At 43.3% G+C, this 12,339-nt stretch overlaps 1 protein-coding gene across 2 annotated transcripts; it reads left to right on the forward strand.

Annotated features, from left to right (window-relative positions):
* The first annotated feature begins 68 nt into the window (after positions 1-68).
* Positions 69-12,333, forward strand: zc3h12b (zinc finger CCCH-type containing 12B). 2 transcript variants are annotated; one of them, XM_031857082.1, is made up of 6 exons: positions 69-471; positions 4,569-5,363; positions 5,494-5,633; positions 5,778-6,012; positions 6,269-6,375; positions 6,487-12,333. In XM_031857082.1, exons 2-6 carry the CDS (start codon positions 4,723-4,725, stop codon positions 7,911-7,913), a joined length of 2,550 nt encoding a protein of 849 aa, XP_031712942.1. In that variant the 5' UTR covers positions 69-471; positions 4,569-4,722; the 3' UTR covers positions 7,914-12,333. The 2 variants fall into 2 exon arrangements, with proteins under 2 accessions (XP_031712942.1, XP_031712943.1); XM_031857083.1 differs by lacking the exon at positions 69-471 and adding an exon at positions 483-1,025.
* The last annotated feature ends 6 nt before the right edge of the window (positions 12,334-12,339 follow it).

Here is a 12,339-nt window from a genome sequence, read left to right on the forward strand (position 1 = left end):
ATTCACACTGACATTTATGAACAGTTTAAAGTTCAACTGAAACTGAGAAGGTGTGGAGTCCACGACCATCTTGACAGGAGTTGACGTGGCACTTATCTTTAATATGCACCAGATACATAATTCATTTTAATGTGTGGCTACTTGATCAAGCTTCTGTATTTGATTTAAGCTGACATTTTCAGCAAGTCACTCAATGCAATGAGAACATGTAGTCAAAAACAGTCAAGACCTCATTTCAATAATAATTTATATTCCGTTATGAATTCATGATAAAGTTATTCCCATTTAATTACCCCAGTTGGAATCCACCACTAATATGCCCTCGCTTCCTTGCGCTTGTGACCCGGGTGTCTTTTCACCGCTTAGGTTACTTGTTTCCTTCGCGTTATCTGGCAACCCGGACTAAACTGCGACAGCGCCAATGGCAGCAAAACAGAAGTGTTACAGGCGAGGAAGGATGACAGCAACAAGGTGAGATGAGCCCCCGTGTGAAGTCAACGAGAGCCGTGAAATGCGGGCACATTATGTAGAGGATGTCGTTGTGTTGCTGTGTTTCACCTCCGCGTGAAATAGCCGCCGATCGTCAACTTTATCTCAAGTTACAGCAGTATTCTGGCGAAAAATGTTAGCACACGCTCAAAAGCTAACTAATGTTAGCCCGTGGAGCCGCTGAATTGTCCGTTATTACTGTCGCGTTACGTTAGCTAACCTACCTAGCATTGCTACCGTTAACTGAATAGGCACCGTGTTGCCTGACAGGCTTCGTTGTTAGCGATATCTTCCGATAACCGCTATCTAACCGCTCTCCAGCCATTTTGACCGGCAGGATAAACCGAAGTAGGCCGGTGAGTTTATGAAGCTAACATGTTGACTCTCCAGCCGGTCAAGTAACGGTACGCTAGCATGCTAGCTGCTGTGCTAGCTGTGACTCTGGGCCTAAAGGATGTCAAACCAGTCATTCTCAATCACAAAGGTGACGTCGTGAGCAGCGCTAATGTTACGATGCTACACGAAAAAAGTGCATTGTGAGTATGAGAGCTCTGTGACTGTCATCTTGTTTAACCTTCCTTTTCACCCTTCTCAACTCAGGATGCTGTTGCTAATGATGTCAAGCACTTGAGGGTTTTCTATTGACGTGTCAACTAGTTATAGTCCATCTATAGGTTCATTCCACAGCTCGGGAGCTTTTATGTACTGTCACTGTCATCGGGATCAATGCAGCGTTTGAGTTTGGTTGCACATTCATGTAGTTTGATGTTACAGTGAGTCAAGGAAAAAACTGGCTGAACATGAGAAATCAGTTCAATCCTCACTTTCTTTTTGCCTACTTTTAATATACCCCCGCTAAAGGGGTCATTTCCTCGGTTTTCCTTTCAAAGTGATGAGAGGAAAAAACTTAAAAATAGGTCAGAAGAAGCTCACATCGATGGAGCATTGTTAGTTAGAAGTTAATGCGATATTTATGACATACAATACACTTGACTAATATGATCAATATAAAGCAGGAATCTTCAGGAAATTTAGTTTCCTTATTCAGTATAGAGAGAATAGGTGCAACTTCATATTATGTACCTGTGGTGCGAGGCAATGATGCTGATTTTCTGGGGTGAGATTAGTCTGTTGGCCTAAGACGTGAAGAGTAATGGTCCATGGGCCCAGTAATGACATGTGGCTAAATTTGTACTTTAAAACCCCCCAAAAATGACTGAAAAGATTTGCCTTAAGGTATCACTTGCTTGACTGATGATTTTACTCGTACTTTTTTGTTATCAATGAAAGATCTTCCTCTCCTGGTGAAGTGTTGGCTTGACCCACTGTGAGAGATCATCTACCAGTGGGTCAAATGGAGGATGTTGGTGTGTAAGATGACCAGTAAACGCAGTCTCATGATGATCAGTCAGCATCCAGTCTTCCCGTTGTAGCAGTAGAGATGTCATTGATCTAATGAGTGTAAAATAAGATAGGAGCGTAGTGCCGTCATCTGATTAATTAGTGTTTCTTGGTTCCATGCCCTGGATGACAGACTACTACGACTTCCCCTTGGATGTCCATTCTCATTTATCTTTGTGCTTTTCAGCTCAGAAGATAAGTTTATTTCTTGGCATGGATCATCTTTTTGCAGAACACACCGGTTACGTGTTGCAGTAGCCGCTGTTCAAAATAATCTCAGTTTTGAGTTTTAAGCCTGGTGAAAGTGTCACAACCATATAATACAGAGTACACAGTAACACGTACATGACATTCTGACATTCGCCGGTCTCAGGAAATAACAGCTGGATCTTTTTTTTATAGTGGTGGCTGCACTTCACTTTAAATATGTCAATCTTAATTTCAACATATCCAACTAGCCGAGTGGCACATGTCCCCAAAACTGACTATGTCCCTGCTTTATACTGGGTATACCATGTCGGGATGGCTTCGGGGACCTGTTTCACTTGTTGCTATGAAACAGAAGCACACGAGCCTGTGCATGTGCAGAGAGAGTCTGGAGGCCTCGCTGAGTCGATGCCTGTGAATCTGGAGGTGGATGGGAAAGGACTGGAAGAGAGCTCTGCTCCCTTAAACATGTTGTGAAATGTCCTGAATGGCAGTGGGATGTGTGATTTCCAACGAATGAGCCTCGCTAGTTGTTTTTAAATGTTGAAACCTAAGTTCTGTTCAACAGTGAGATGGTGAAATGTATACATTTGGAGCTGTAGATTGACCCTCAGAATATCGATCAACCTTCAGGGTCTTTCCATGATTACCAGTCTTGTGTATTACCTGATGATGTTACCAGTGACATAGTAGTAATGTGATTTTTATTTTTACTTTAATCTCAAAATATGCTGCCTCAAGAGTTTCAGTATAGCTGTGTAGTGCAGCTGTAAGTGTTCTGCGTTCACTGACTGCCTGAAGAGAGATGATGAGCTGTGTTTGTGTTAGTCGTGACTGGTTAAAAAAAAAAAAAAAAAAAAAAAAGGAGTTAGCTGATGACAAGGCTGTGTTGCTAAGCAACCCACATCACGGGCTGCGCCTCTTGAAGCTCGAAAAAGCTGAGCTGTATTCTTCCCTCTGCAAGACCGGAGGAAAGTGTAGTTCCAGGGCTTCTTGTTGTCGAGATTATCTGATTATTACCAGTATCCACATGTGGAAATGTCCAGATGTTTATGACCTGAAGTCCTGCTCTGCTTTACCATGAAAACACGTTCCCTCTGGGGTTCTGCTTCGATTCAGAGAGTCTGTCAGAGGGCTGCAGGCGCAGGGATACACTGTGCTGCCCACACTTTGTCTCGTTGTACATGCACTCACTCCACGTGTGTCTGGCTCAGACGCTGCTTTGAGAGACCAGCGAGGCTTCTTGTGCACATAGAGGCGACGGTTGTACTGCAGCACGTTAACACCTTCTGTGCTGGAAGACCGGGGCTTTTCATTTACATACAAGTCAGGTGGAGACTTTGCTTGTCTGTTGTATCGATATATTTATTTTACATATTGCACCTACAAGCAAGAGGTCGAGGACATTTTTCTTTTTTTGTATGTATGTATTTGTTGTAGCGTGGAGAAAGTACTTAAGTGACTTTCTGTACACGATGCTTTGCTATGGTTTGAATGTGCAGTTAGTTAAGGCTGTAAGTACATCATTGGTTGTAAATGTGTGAGAATCAGAGAGTTTGTAGCTGTGACATACAACCTTTCACTGACCGACTATTTAACCATCCAGTTTCACCAACAAACACAGCAAAAGATCAAAGTCGCCGCTTGTGAACCACAAACAGAAAAACACAGTCAGACAGTGAGAACGTGCATATGTACGTTATTCATATCAGCCCTTTTCCTGTGCTGCTATATATTACGTTTTTTTGTGGTGGTGACTAACACATTCCATGTGTCTAACTAAGTTTGTTACTTGCCCCAGATAGCAGTGTTTCCCACAGGTGGAAAAGTTCATGGTCTACCACAAGTAGGGTGGGGAGTCAACACCTACATTTTCAAATTCAGATTTTGTGTGAAAAGGTTTTGCACCCACATTAGCGTCAAATCATTTTCGTTTTTTTGTAGTGTTATTTAATATTGGCCAATAAACATTACATGTTAACCAGCAGTCACTCCCAAGCTGCTGCACAGCGGTGATAGAATCCGGACAAAATGATCACAGATCCAAGTGAATGACGGCTCTGCTTTTAGAGGCGACTAAAGTTTGTCCTTATAACTTTACTGGCGAGCTGGCACACAGCTCCGGACCCCCGTTGGGCTGGCCTACCAGTTTTGGAAAAGCTCAGTTTTGGGGGGGAAACGGTGCTGAAACAGAGAGAAAAAGATATATATTCACAAATTGAATCGTCGTTATGTGGACATTCTCCAAGGTGCATTAAAAGATGTCTGAATTCACAAGCTAACAAACTAAAATGTTTCATTCAAGTGGTCTTTCAACTGCTTTTCCAAGCAGACTTTTAAAGATACATAATAGTCCTTCTTGGTGGGCCTACAAATGAAGTCTATGTATGGGAACAGAGGCAAATGATTGGTTATGGTTCATTTAAACTGTAACGTATTTCACTGATTGAAACTTTTTCGCTCTCTTTCAGGATTTAATAGCTTGATTTTGCTCTGCCCACACGTGTTACTTTGGCTCCAAACAAAGAGCCTGTGGCGCTAAAGTCCAGCATTCAGCATGATTCCCTGGTTGCGGCGGAGGTGAGGAAGCATGGGGCGGAAATCTGAGGTGTCGAGACGAACGTGATGACAGTATGGTTGATGGTGGAGAAGCTCAAAATGGAAAAACGCCCATGCAGGGAGGAGAACATTGACTCAAGCGAGGCCCAGCATGCCAGTGACGATTCCGAGGACGGAAGCAGCTCAGAGAGCGAACCGGAAGAGCAGCAGCAGCAGCAGCAGCACCAGAGGGTTCGGGTGAGCGGCCGGTGTAAGAAGAGGGAGCCCTTAGCCGTCGCCAAACCCCACCGGCAGCTCTGCCGCTCTCCCTGCCTCGACCGGCCCAGTTTCTCCCAGGGCAGCACTGCCCAAGAGCTCCGCGAGGATGACGCCGGCGCCGGACCAGGGGCCAAGTCCGCCAGCGACCGAGAGTACCAGACCAAGATGGAATTTGCGCTGAAGTTGGGCTACTCAGGGGAGCAGGTGGAGACGGTGCTCACCAAGCTGGGGGCCGCCGCGCTCATCAACGACGTTCTCGCGGAGCTGGTGAGGCTCGGAAACAAGGTGGAGCCGGAAATCCAACCCTGCGGCAGCGCGGCGACGTCGACATCACGGCCGCCCTGCGTTAAAGAGGCCGTCAGCCCAGAGGTGTCGGTGGAGGACGACTCTGTGGACATGTTTGACAACCTCAGGCCCATCGTCGTTGATGGCTCAAATGTGGCAATGAGGTAAGACACACACACACGCACACACACACACTTAATTGGTCTTTTTCGTTGCGGAAACATTTGCCTCTAATCAATGTCCAATTTTGTGAGGTAAACGAAGCCCTTTCTACCCAATGTTTTATTTTTCTAGCCATGGAAACAAAGAGGTGTTCTCATGTCGTGGTATCCAGCTTGCCGTCGAGTGGTTCTTGGAGAAAGGACACAAGGACATCACCGTGTTTGTGCCCGCCTGGAGAAAGGAACAGTCGAGGCCTGACGCCCTCATCGCAGGTAGTAAAGCTGTTCGTGAGGCAGTTGCGGTTTGAGTAGTTGTAGTTGGCGAGGCAACAGTCAAACTACATGTAATTTGTTTTTCTGTGTATGTGACTGAAGTATGATCTTGTAGTGTGGTCTTACTTGACACTTCTCCTTCAGATCAAGAGGTATTGCGCAAGCTGGAAAAAGAGAAGATCCTGGTTTTCACCCCGTCTCGGAGAGTTCAGGGCAGGAGAGTGGTGTGCTACGACGATCGCTTCATAGTGAAGCTGTCTTATGATTCTGATGGAATTATTGTGTCAAACGACAACTACAGGGACTTGCAAAATGAGAAGCCAGAGTGGAAGAAGTTCATAGAAGAGCGTCTCCTAATGTACTCGTTTGTCAATGACAAGTAAGGATTCATTCTTATGGCTTCCAAAGTATTTAGAAATGCACTCTAGGACTATAATTCATCCACCACAATATAATGGTTTTTATATCAAAGCATGTTAGTGGTGTACATTGTTATTTATTCAAAACTTTTGAAAAATATATATGTGTGATGTAATCTATTTAGTGATTGTATTATGGTCTTTGCTAATTAGAAAATCGACAGCGACTCTTAATGCTGGAAACGATACAGCTGACATTTTTTTTTTTTTGAATAGGTTTATGCCACCTGATGATCCCTTGGGAAGACATGGTCCGAGCTTAGAAAATTTCCTCCGCAAGCGTCCTGTTGTTCCAGAGCACAAGAAACAACCTTGCCCCTATGGTAAGTTCTCTATGTGTCTTTTCAAATCATGGTCCGAACGATGTTGCAGTTTTCTTTGCAGAATCTGAGTGTACGCTTTTATTGACTTGATCTACTCTTTCTTCAAACAAGGGAAAAAGTGCACATATGGACACAAGTGCAAGTACTATCATCCGGAGCGCGTCAACCAGCCGCTGCGGTCGGTGGCTGACGAACTACGGGCTTTTGCCAAATTGTCCGCGGTGAAGACGATGAGCGAGGGGGCTTTAGCTAAATGCGGTCTTGGTCCGGCGACCGTAAAGGGGGACGGCAACTCCGAGGTCAAACGCGTGGCACCCAAACGTCAGTCTGACCCCAGTATTCGCTCGGTGGCCTGTGAGCCTCTGGAGGCGCTGTCCGTCGCGAGGAAGTCTGAGGCAAATTCAGTGCCTTCCCTGGTGTCCGCTCTCAGCGTGCCCACCATGCAGCCCGTCAAGAGTCACGCAGCTGGGGCCTTGAACACACGATCAGCCAGCAGCCCGGTGCCGGGTTCTTTGCAGTTCGCGCACAGTTCTCTGGAGCACATGTCCAGCGTACAGTACCCTCCTATTTTAGTTACCAATAGTCATGGCGCCTCTATTACGTACAATGAGCAGTTCCCAAAGTATGACTCGGTTAGCGACCATGGCTATTATTCACTGCACAGTGATTTTTCAAATATGAGCATGAGCAGCATGCACAATGTCGACAGTTTCTGTAGCATGGAGCACGAGCACGGCGTGTATCAGAGAAATCCCAGCCACTGCCTTGAGTCCTGCCTCAGCCATTCAAACAGTGACTCCTTCTCCTCTTACGGGGACATGTACCCGAGCTCCGTGGACAGTAGCTTAGAGGAGAGCATGAAGGGGCAGCAGCAGTCTCCTGCGCAGGGTCGGATGCAGGCTTTCTCCCATGGGTTTCGTCATGAAGCGCTGACTCGGGTGCAGAGTTATGGACCTGAGGAACCCAAGCAGGGCCCCCGCAAGCAGCCCGGATCTCGTCTGGCACCGCATATCCAGCACGTTGCGGTGGGAGCCAGGTCCAGCTGTCCCGGAGACTATCCCCTCACTCAGAACGTCCTCCCACCTCTGTCCTCGCAGCCCACACGGTCTCTCGGCATGACTCGCATGGACAGCATATCGGATTCAAGGCTATATGATAGCAACCCAATGAGACAGAGGCGACCTCCACTGTGCCGGGAGCAGCATGCAAGCTGGGACCCGCTGCCTTGTGGCAACGAGTCCTACGGATATCATTCGTATCCTTTGAGTAACAACCTGATGCCGTGTTGCGAGCGAGTGATGGTCCGCAGCATGCCGGACAAAATGGAGCAAATCTGGAACTCGCCGTGGGAGATGCCATCTGCAGCTGAACATCAAGAGCGGTACGTCATCCCAGACCACCAGTATCAAACATATCGGAACCTTTGTAACATCTTTCCCACTTACGTAGTCCACTCTGTAATGGAGAAGAACCCTCATTTAACCGATCCACAACAACTTGCCGCCATCATTGTTACAAAACTGAGGTCATGCCATTAAGCGGTTAATCTTATTAAACATTCAAGAGTGATGTGATAAGGGAAATACAGATTTTGATTGCAAAGATAGGCACTTAAAAATGTTGCTGCATGTGCAACATCTGCCCTCAGGAGTTTTTTTTTTTTTTTTTAAATGTCTTAGGGTGGGGAAATAAGATTTTACATCACTAAGATGACATAGAAGTAATCAGCTTAGAGGAAGTTTGTCTAATAAGTTTATCTCAAATTGTAAGATGTTTCACATTTGAAAGCTATGTTTTTCTATGAAGTGTGGTGCAGTACACCTTATTAGAAATCTGCTTCATAACACATTCATACCACCTGAGCAGGAGCTGCATACCAGCTTTGTACCATATCCACGATCAACTAAGCCTTTGTTCAACGTCATTAACTCTAGAAAATATACACGGAATACTCTGCCAACATTTAGCAGGGCTGTTAAATGTCCACTCAGTCAACTCTGAAAGAGTTCCTTTGATTTGGTTGATTACATATGGTTTGATGTATGGAGCTCCAGACTGTTCAGTATTAGGTCAATAAATAAGTTTTCATGAAATAGATAACCACAGGAATATATTGTGTAATATACATACATTTATTTATTGAGGAATTAATTGGATTTCTTTGTTTTATTTCTAAATATCCCCTCTTCAAGAATTTGTTTTTACATCATAAAGGCATTTTTCACAATGGCGCGTTATGTCCTGTAACCTTTTTATTTCATGTCACGATTTACAACGTCACTGTGGTGATGTCACCACCCTGTCACCTGTCAGCCAATCACATGCCCCCTGCCCTGCCTCTAGCTGGCAACCTTAACAACTGCTAGCAGATTTACTGTGTTCCAACACCCACACTACCAGACTATTTAGTATGCCAGAAAAAAAGATTTTGTATGTCAAATGCAGTATGCCAAAAATACCAGGATGTCCTACTGCATTCTTTCAGACTAATCTGACCCACAATCCTCTGCACAGCAGATTTATGAGCAAGAGGGTCAAAGTTAAAGGTGCAATTATTATGAAGAAGCTGAACATCCCAATTGAATGCATACTGCATCCTAAAAGTACGTACTTTGTAAGGGCAGCTGCACTCTGTACTAAAAGTAAGAAGTATGCTATCTTGTAACGCAGTGCCAGCCAGTCAGCACCCACTAGCTAAAGCTAAAGCAACAACGATGCTAAAGTTATTCTGAATTGGCTAACTAGAGGCTGCTGCTTTAAATAGACGCATAAACTGTCTTCTCCTTCTATTTATTTAACTTAATATGGCTGCACATAGCACCTAGCTGGCTAACTAGCTACAAAGGGTTGGTTTATTACTCTGCATCAAAGTGAAGAGCCAGTGTTGACAAGCTGCAGCTAATCAAAGTCACCTCAGCTGTGCTTTGATTCTGAGGATGTTAGGGGTGAGCTAACGCCGCTAACACTGACTCGTCAGGTTGACACTGAGTAATAAACGGAGCTCACAAGCCAGCGTAAGTGGTAGATGGGTAGTATCATCTGTCCTTAACAACTAAAGACGTTTAGTTACTGTGTCTGTGTACTGTCTTCACCCACTTACATCTTGGCATTGTTGTTGTTGCTCTTGGTGCTAACTGGTTAAATTTGGTAGCAGTTGTTGAGCTTGCTGGCTTGAGGTTGGAGAGGTGATGAAGCTGTGACAACACCACTGTCATCAAAAATGGCTGCATTAATTAATGTGTCATTATGAAATAATATGATGTGTCACTGGGAAACTAAAAACTGACTTTTAAATAGTGAAGAAAAATATTTATATCCCAAAAAGTATTCGTACAATAAGAATAATTAAGTAACATTTTTTTGAACAAATTGTTGGTTGATTTATATATTTTAAATATTGTTTAACGCGTTTAATCCATAAATTTAAGTAATACTGAGTACATAATTATAGTGACCGGCTGGTTGACTATTATAATTTGGACCTAACTTTAATCATAATCTAATAACTAACTAGTATAGCTAGCTTGTGGACAGGAAGTAACAACTCGGCAACATCTCCCACATTGGACTTCTGACTGAAGAGAACGTCAACATTTGTACACAATGTAGCTTTTATGAGGATCTTGTTCAGGCCCCATGAACGTGTTATGAAAGGCATCTAAAGTGTTTCTGGTGCAGTGGAACTATAAATAACCTTGCTTTAGGTCTGCCTCTGCTGTAAATATTTCGTGTGACTTTTTTTTTGTGCATTTATTTTAAAGATAAGTAAGAGGGAGGTAGTGACATACCTCACAGCATGAACTATGACATTTAATGGCCTTATATCTAAATGACCTCACGCTTTAATCATCGTCTAATTGGTTTCGATGAAAGTCTTTCGTCGTTGAAGCCTCCTATTTTCAAATGTAAAGCACTATCTCAGTATCTAAAGAGATATATTTTCTCAGCCTCGCTTAACAAAGCTACTATTTTGGTAGAATTTGACAGTGCACAAAGCAAGCCAAAAAAGAGATTTGACTTGTATCCACGTGCACATATCGATGTACATATAATCACACAAAAGCCATTATTTCAAAGTCATTTATAAGCTGCTAAATAATGCCAAAAAAAAAGATAGACTTTATATAGTGTCAGTATTCTACATAACCTGGAAGCGATTGGATTACAGTATAAACTAACATCTATGTGCTGTATAGTTTACCGTTCTGATTTTATTGGATGCTGCGTCCAAGATTTTCCTATTTACATATTTGTCAAATTTGTCGTGCCGATTCTTTTCAATGTGAAAATATTCAAAGTATCTTTGTTTCAAACAGTAGCTCTAATGGACTTCTTCACGTTGTCAGAGGAGCAAGTGTGTTTTCAGGAGTGGGTTGGTGTCGTTTCAAAGACTACTTTTACGTGCACGTTAGCAGTCTGATGATTTCCAGCTTTTCTCAGTGACCTGAATCCTGATGCACACATGAGTTTAGAGCACTAAGAGAAACTTGGTTAAACCTGCTAGATTTCTGATTGAATTCAGCCATTTATACACTTTATAATGGGTTGGGTTTGTTTTGTTTTATGTGTGCTAATGTGCATGGCAAAACCCCAGGACTAGGAAGGTATCATCCCTGTGGCGGTAATCTAGCAGGATTAAAGAAAATTTAGTTAATTATGCCCATGCATCGAGACTAAATACATCCTATGCTGAACACACCTAGTGATTTACCTATTCTAATGTAAATGATTTAATTTGTTAACTTTAAACAAATGCACACAGGAAAACACGCTATGCAGTTCTCACTGTACTGTCAATCCAAATACTCCAATCAAAAAAACCAACAACCAATGTGGCAGTGTCCTATTACTTGGCAAGTTTATTATGTTTCATATTAGATACACACAAAATATGTCAAAGTTAAAATATGATGGAGGAATGGGAGTGATCTGCTTCCTGACAAAACTGCGGGTGAACTGGTTTTATAGAAATCCGACCATCGCAGTGCATATAAACACGTTGCCCCGTGTCACGCCTTAAACCTGATTTCTGGAAGTTACCTGGTTTCTTAGTGCATGTAAACGTAGTGAAACATGGAGAATTCATCTAACCAGGCTGTGATGTGATAGAAGTTTGCTATGGGAGATGGAAACAGTTTAAATGTTTTTGCACAAGGAATTCTGCAGAAGACTGAATGCTTACCTGATGTTACCTTTTGTCAGATCGAATGATGGAATCTGGCCGATACACAGTCGGACCTGGGACTGAGTTGTATATTGGACTCATTTAGTTATATATTGTAGAGTATGAGGCTTCAGTAAGTGTACAAGTAAAATGAAGGGAATGCTAGAATGCATGTTGAAGATTACATTTATTGTATGGCTTTTTATGGGGGGGGGGCTGCTTGCTCGAATACAGACATACAGAACGGTTTGGCTGTGCCTTGCAGCACATTGCTCTCAGGATGCTTTAAATTTTCTAGTTTTCAGTCTCCCTGCCAAAATCCAGTGGTTACTGGCAAGAGTCTACTCTGATCTAGTAGTGATGTATTTTGTGAAAAACCTACATGTACCATGTAGTATTTTAAAAGTTAGTTTATGTACAGTTGAGAAGTGGAGATGGCATTGCAGAACTTTGTACTTTTTGTGTATATCCTTGAGCACCGTGAGCCCTAAAACAAATTGGGCTAATAGGATGGCTTTACGTGATGCAGCTACAGGCAGATGAAGTAATGTTGCAGCCCAAATCAAAAATGGGTGTTTTGATTTCCCCATATTTGTAATAATATGCTGATTGTCTGGCAGTTGTTGAGCCAGTGATCTCGATTAGACCGTTGCATTTTACCCAAGACTTTGGGCCTTAGGAGGCTAATGTTGGATGCTAATCATGGCATTCGGTATGGCCCCCGGGTCATCAGGTCAAAAGCTATCACTACTTCTCAAGAAATATGAACTAATGCGAAGCACATTCATGCTCCCAAGAGG

This window comes from Anarrhichthys ocellatus, unplaced genomic scaffold (assembly GCF_004355925.1).
Source record: "Anarrhichthys ocellatus isolate YVR2014 unplaced genomic scaffold, GSC_Weel_1.0 scaffold18, whole genome shotgun sequence".
In the NCBI taxonomy this organism is placed as follows: Eukaryota; Metazoa; Chordata; class Actinopteri; order Perciformes; family Anarhichadidae; genus Anarrhichthys; species Anarrhichthys ocellatus.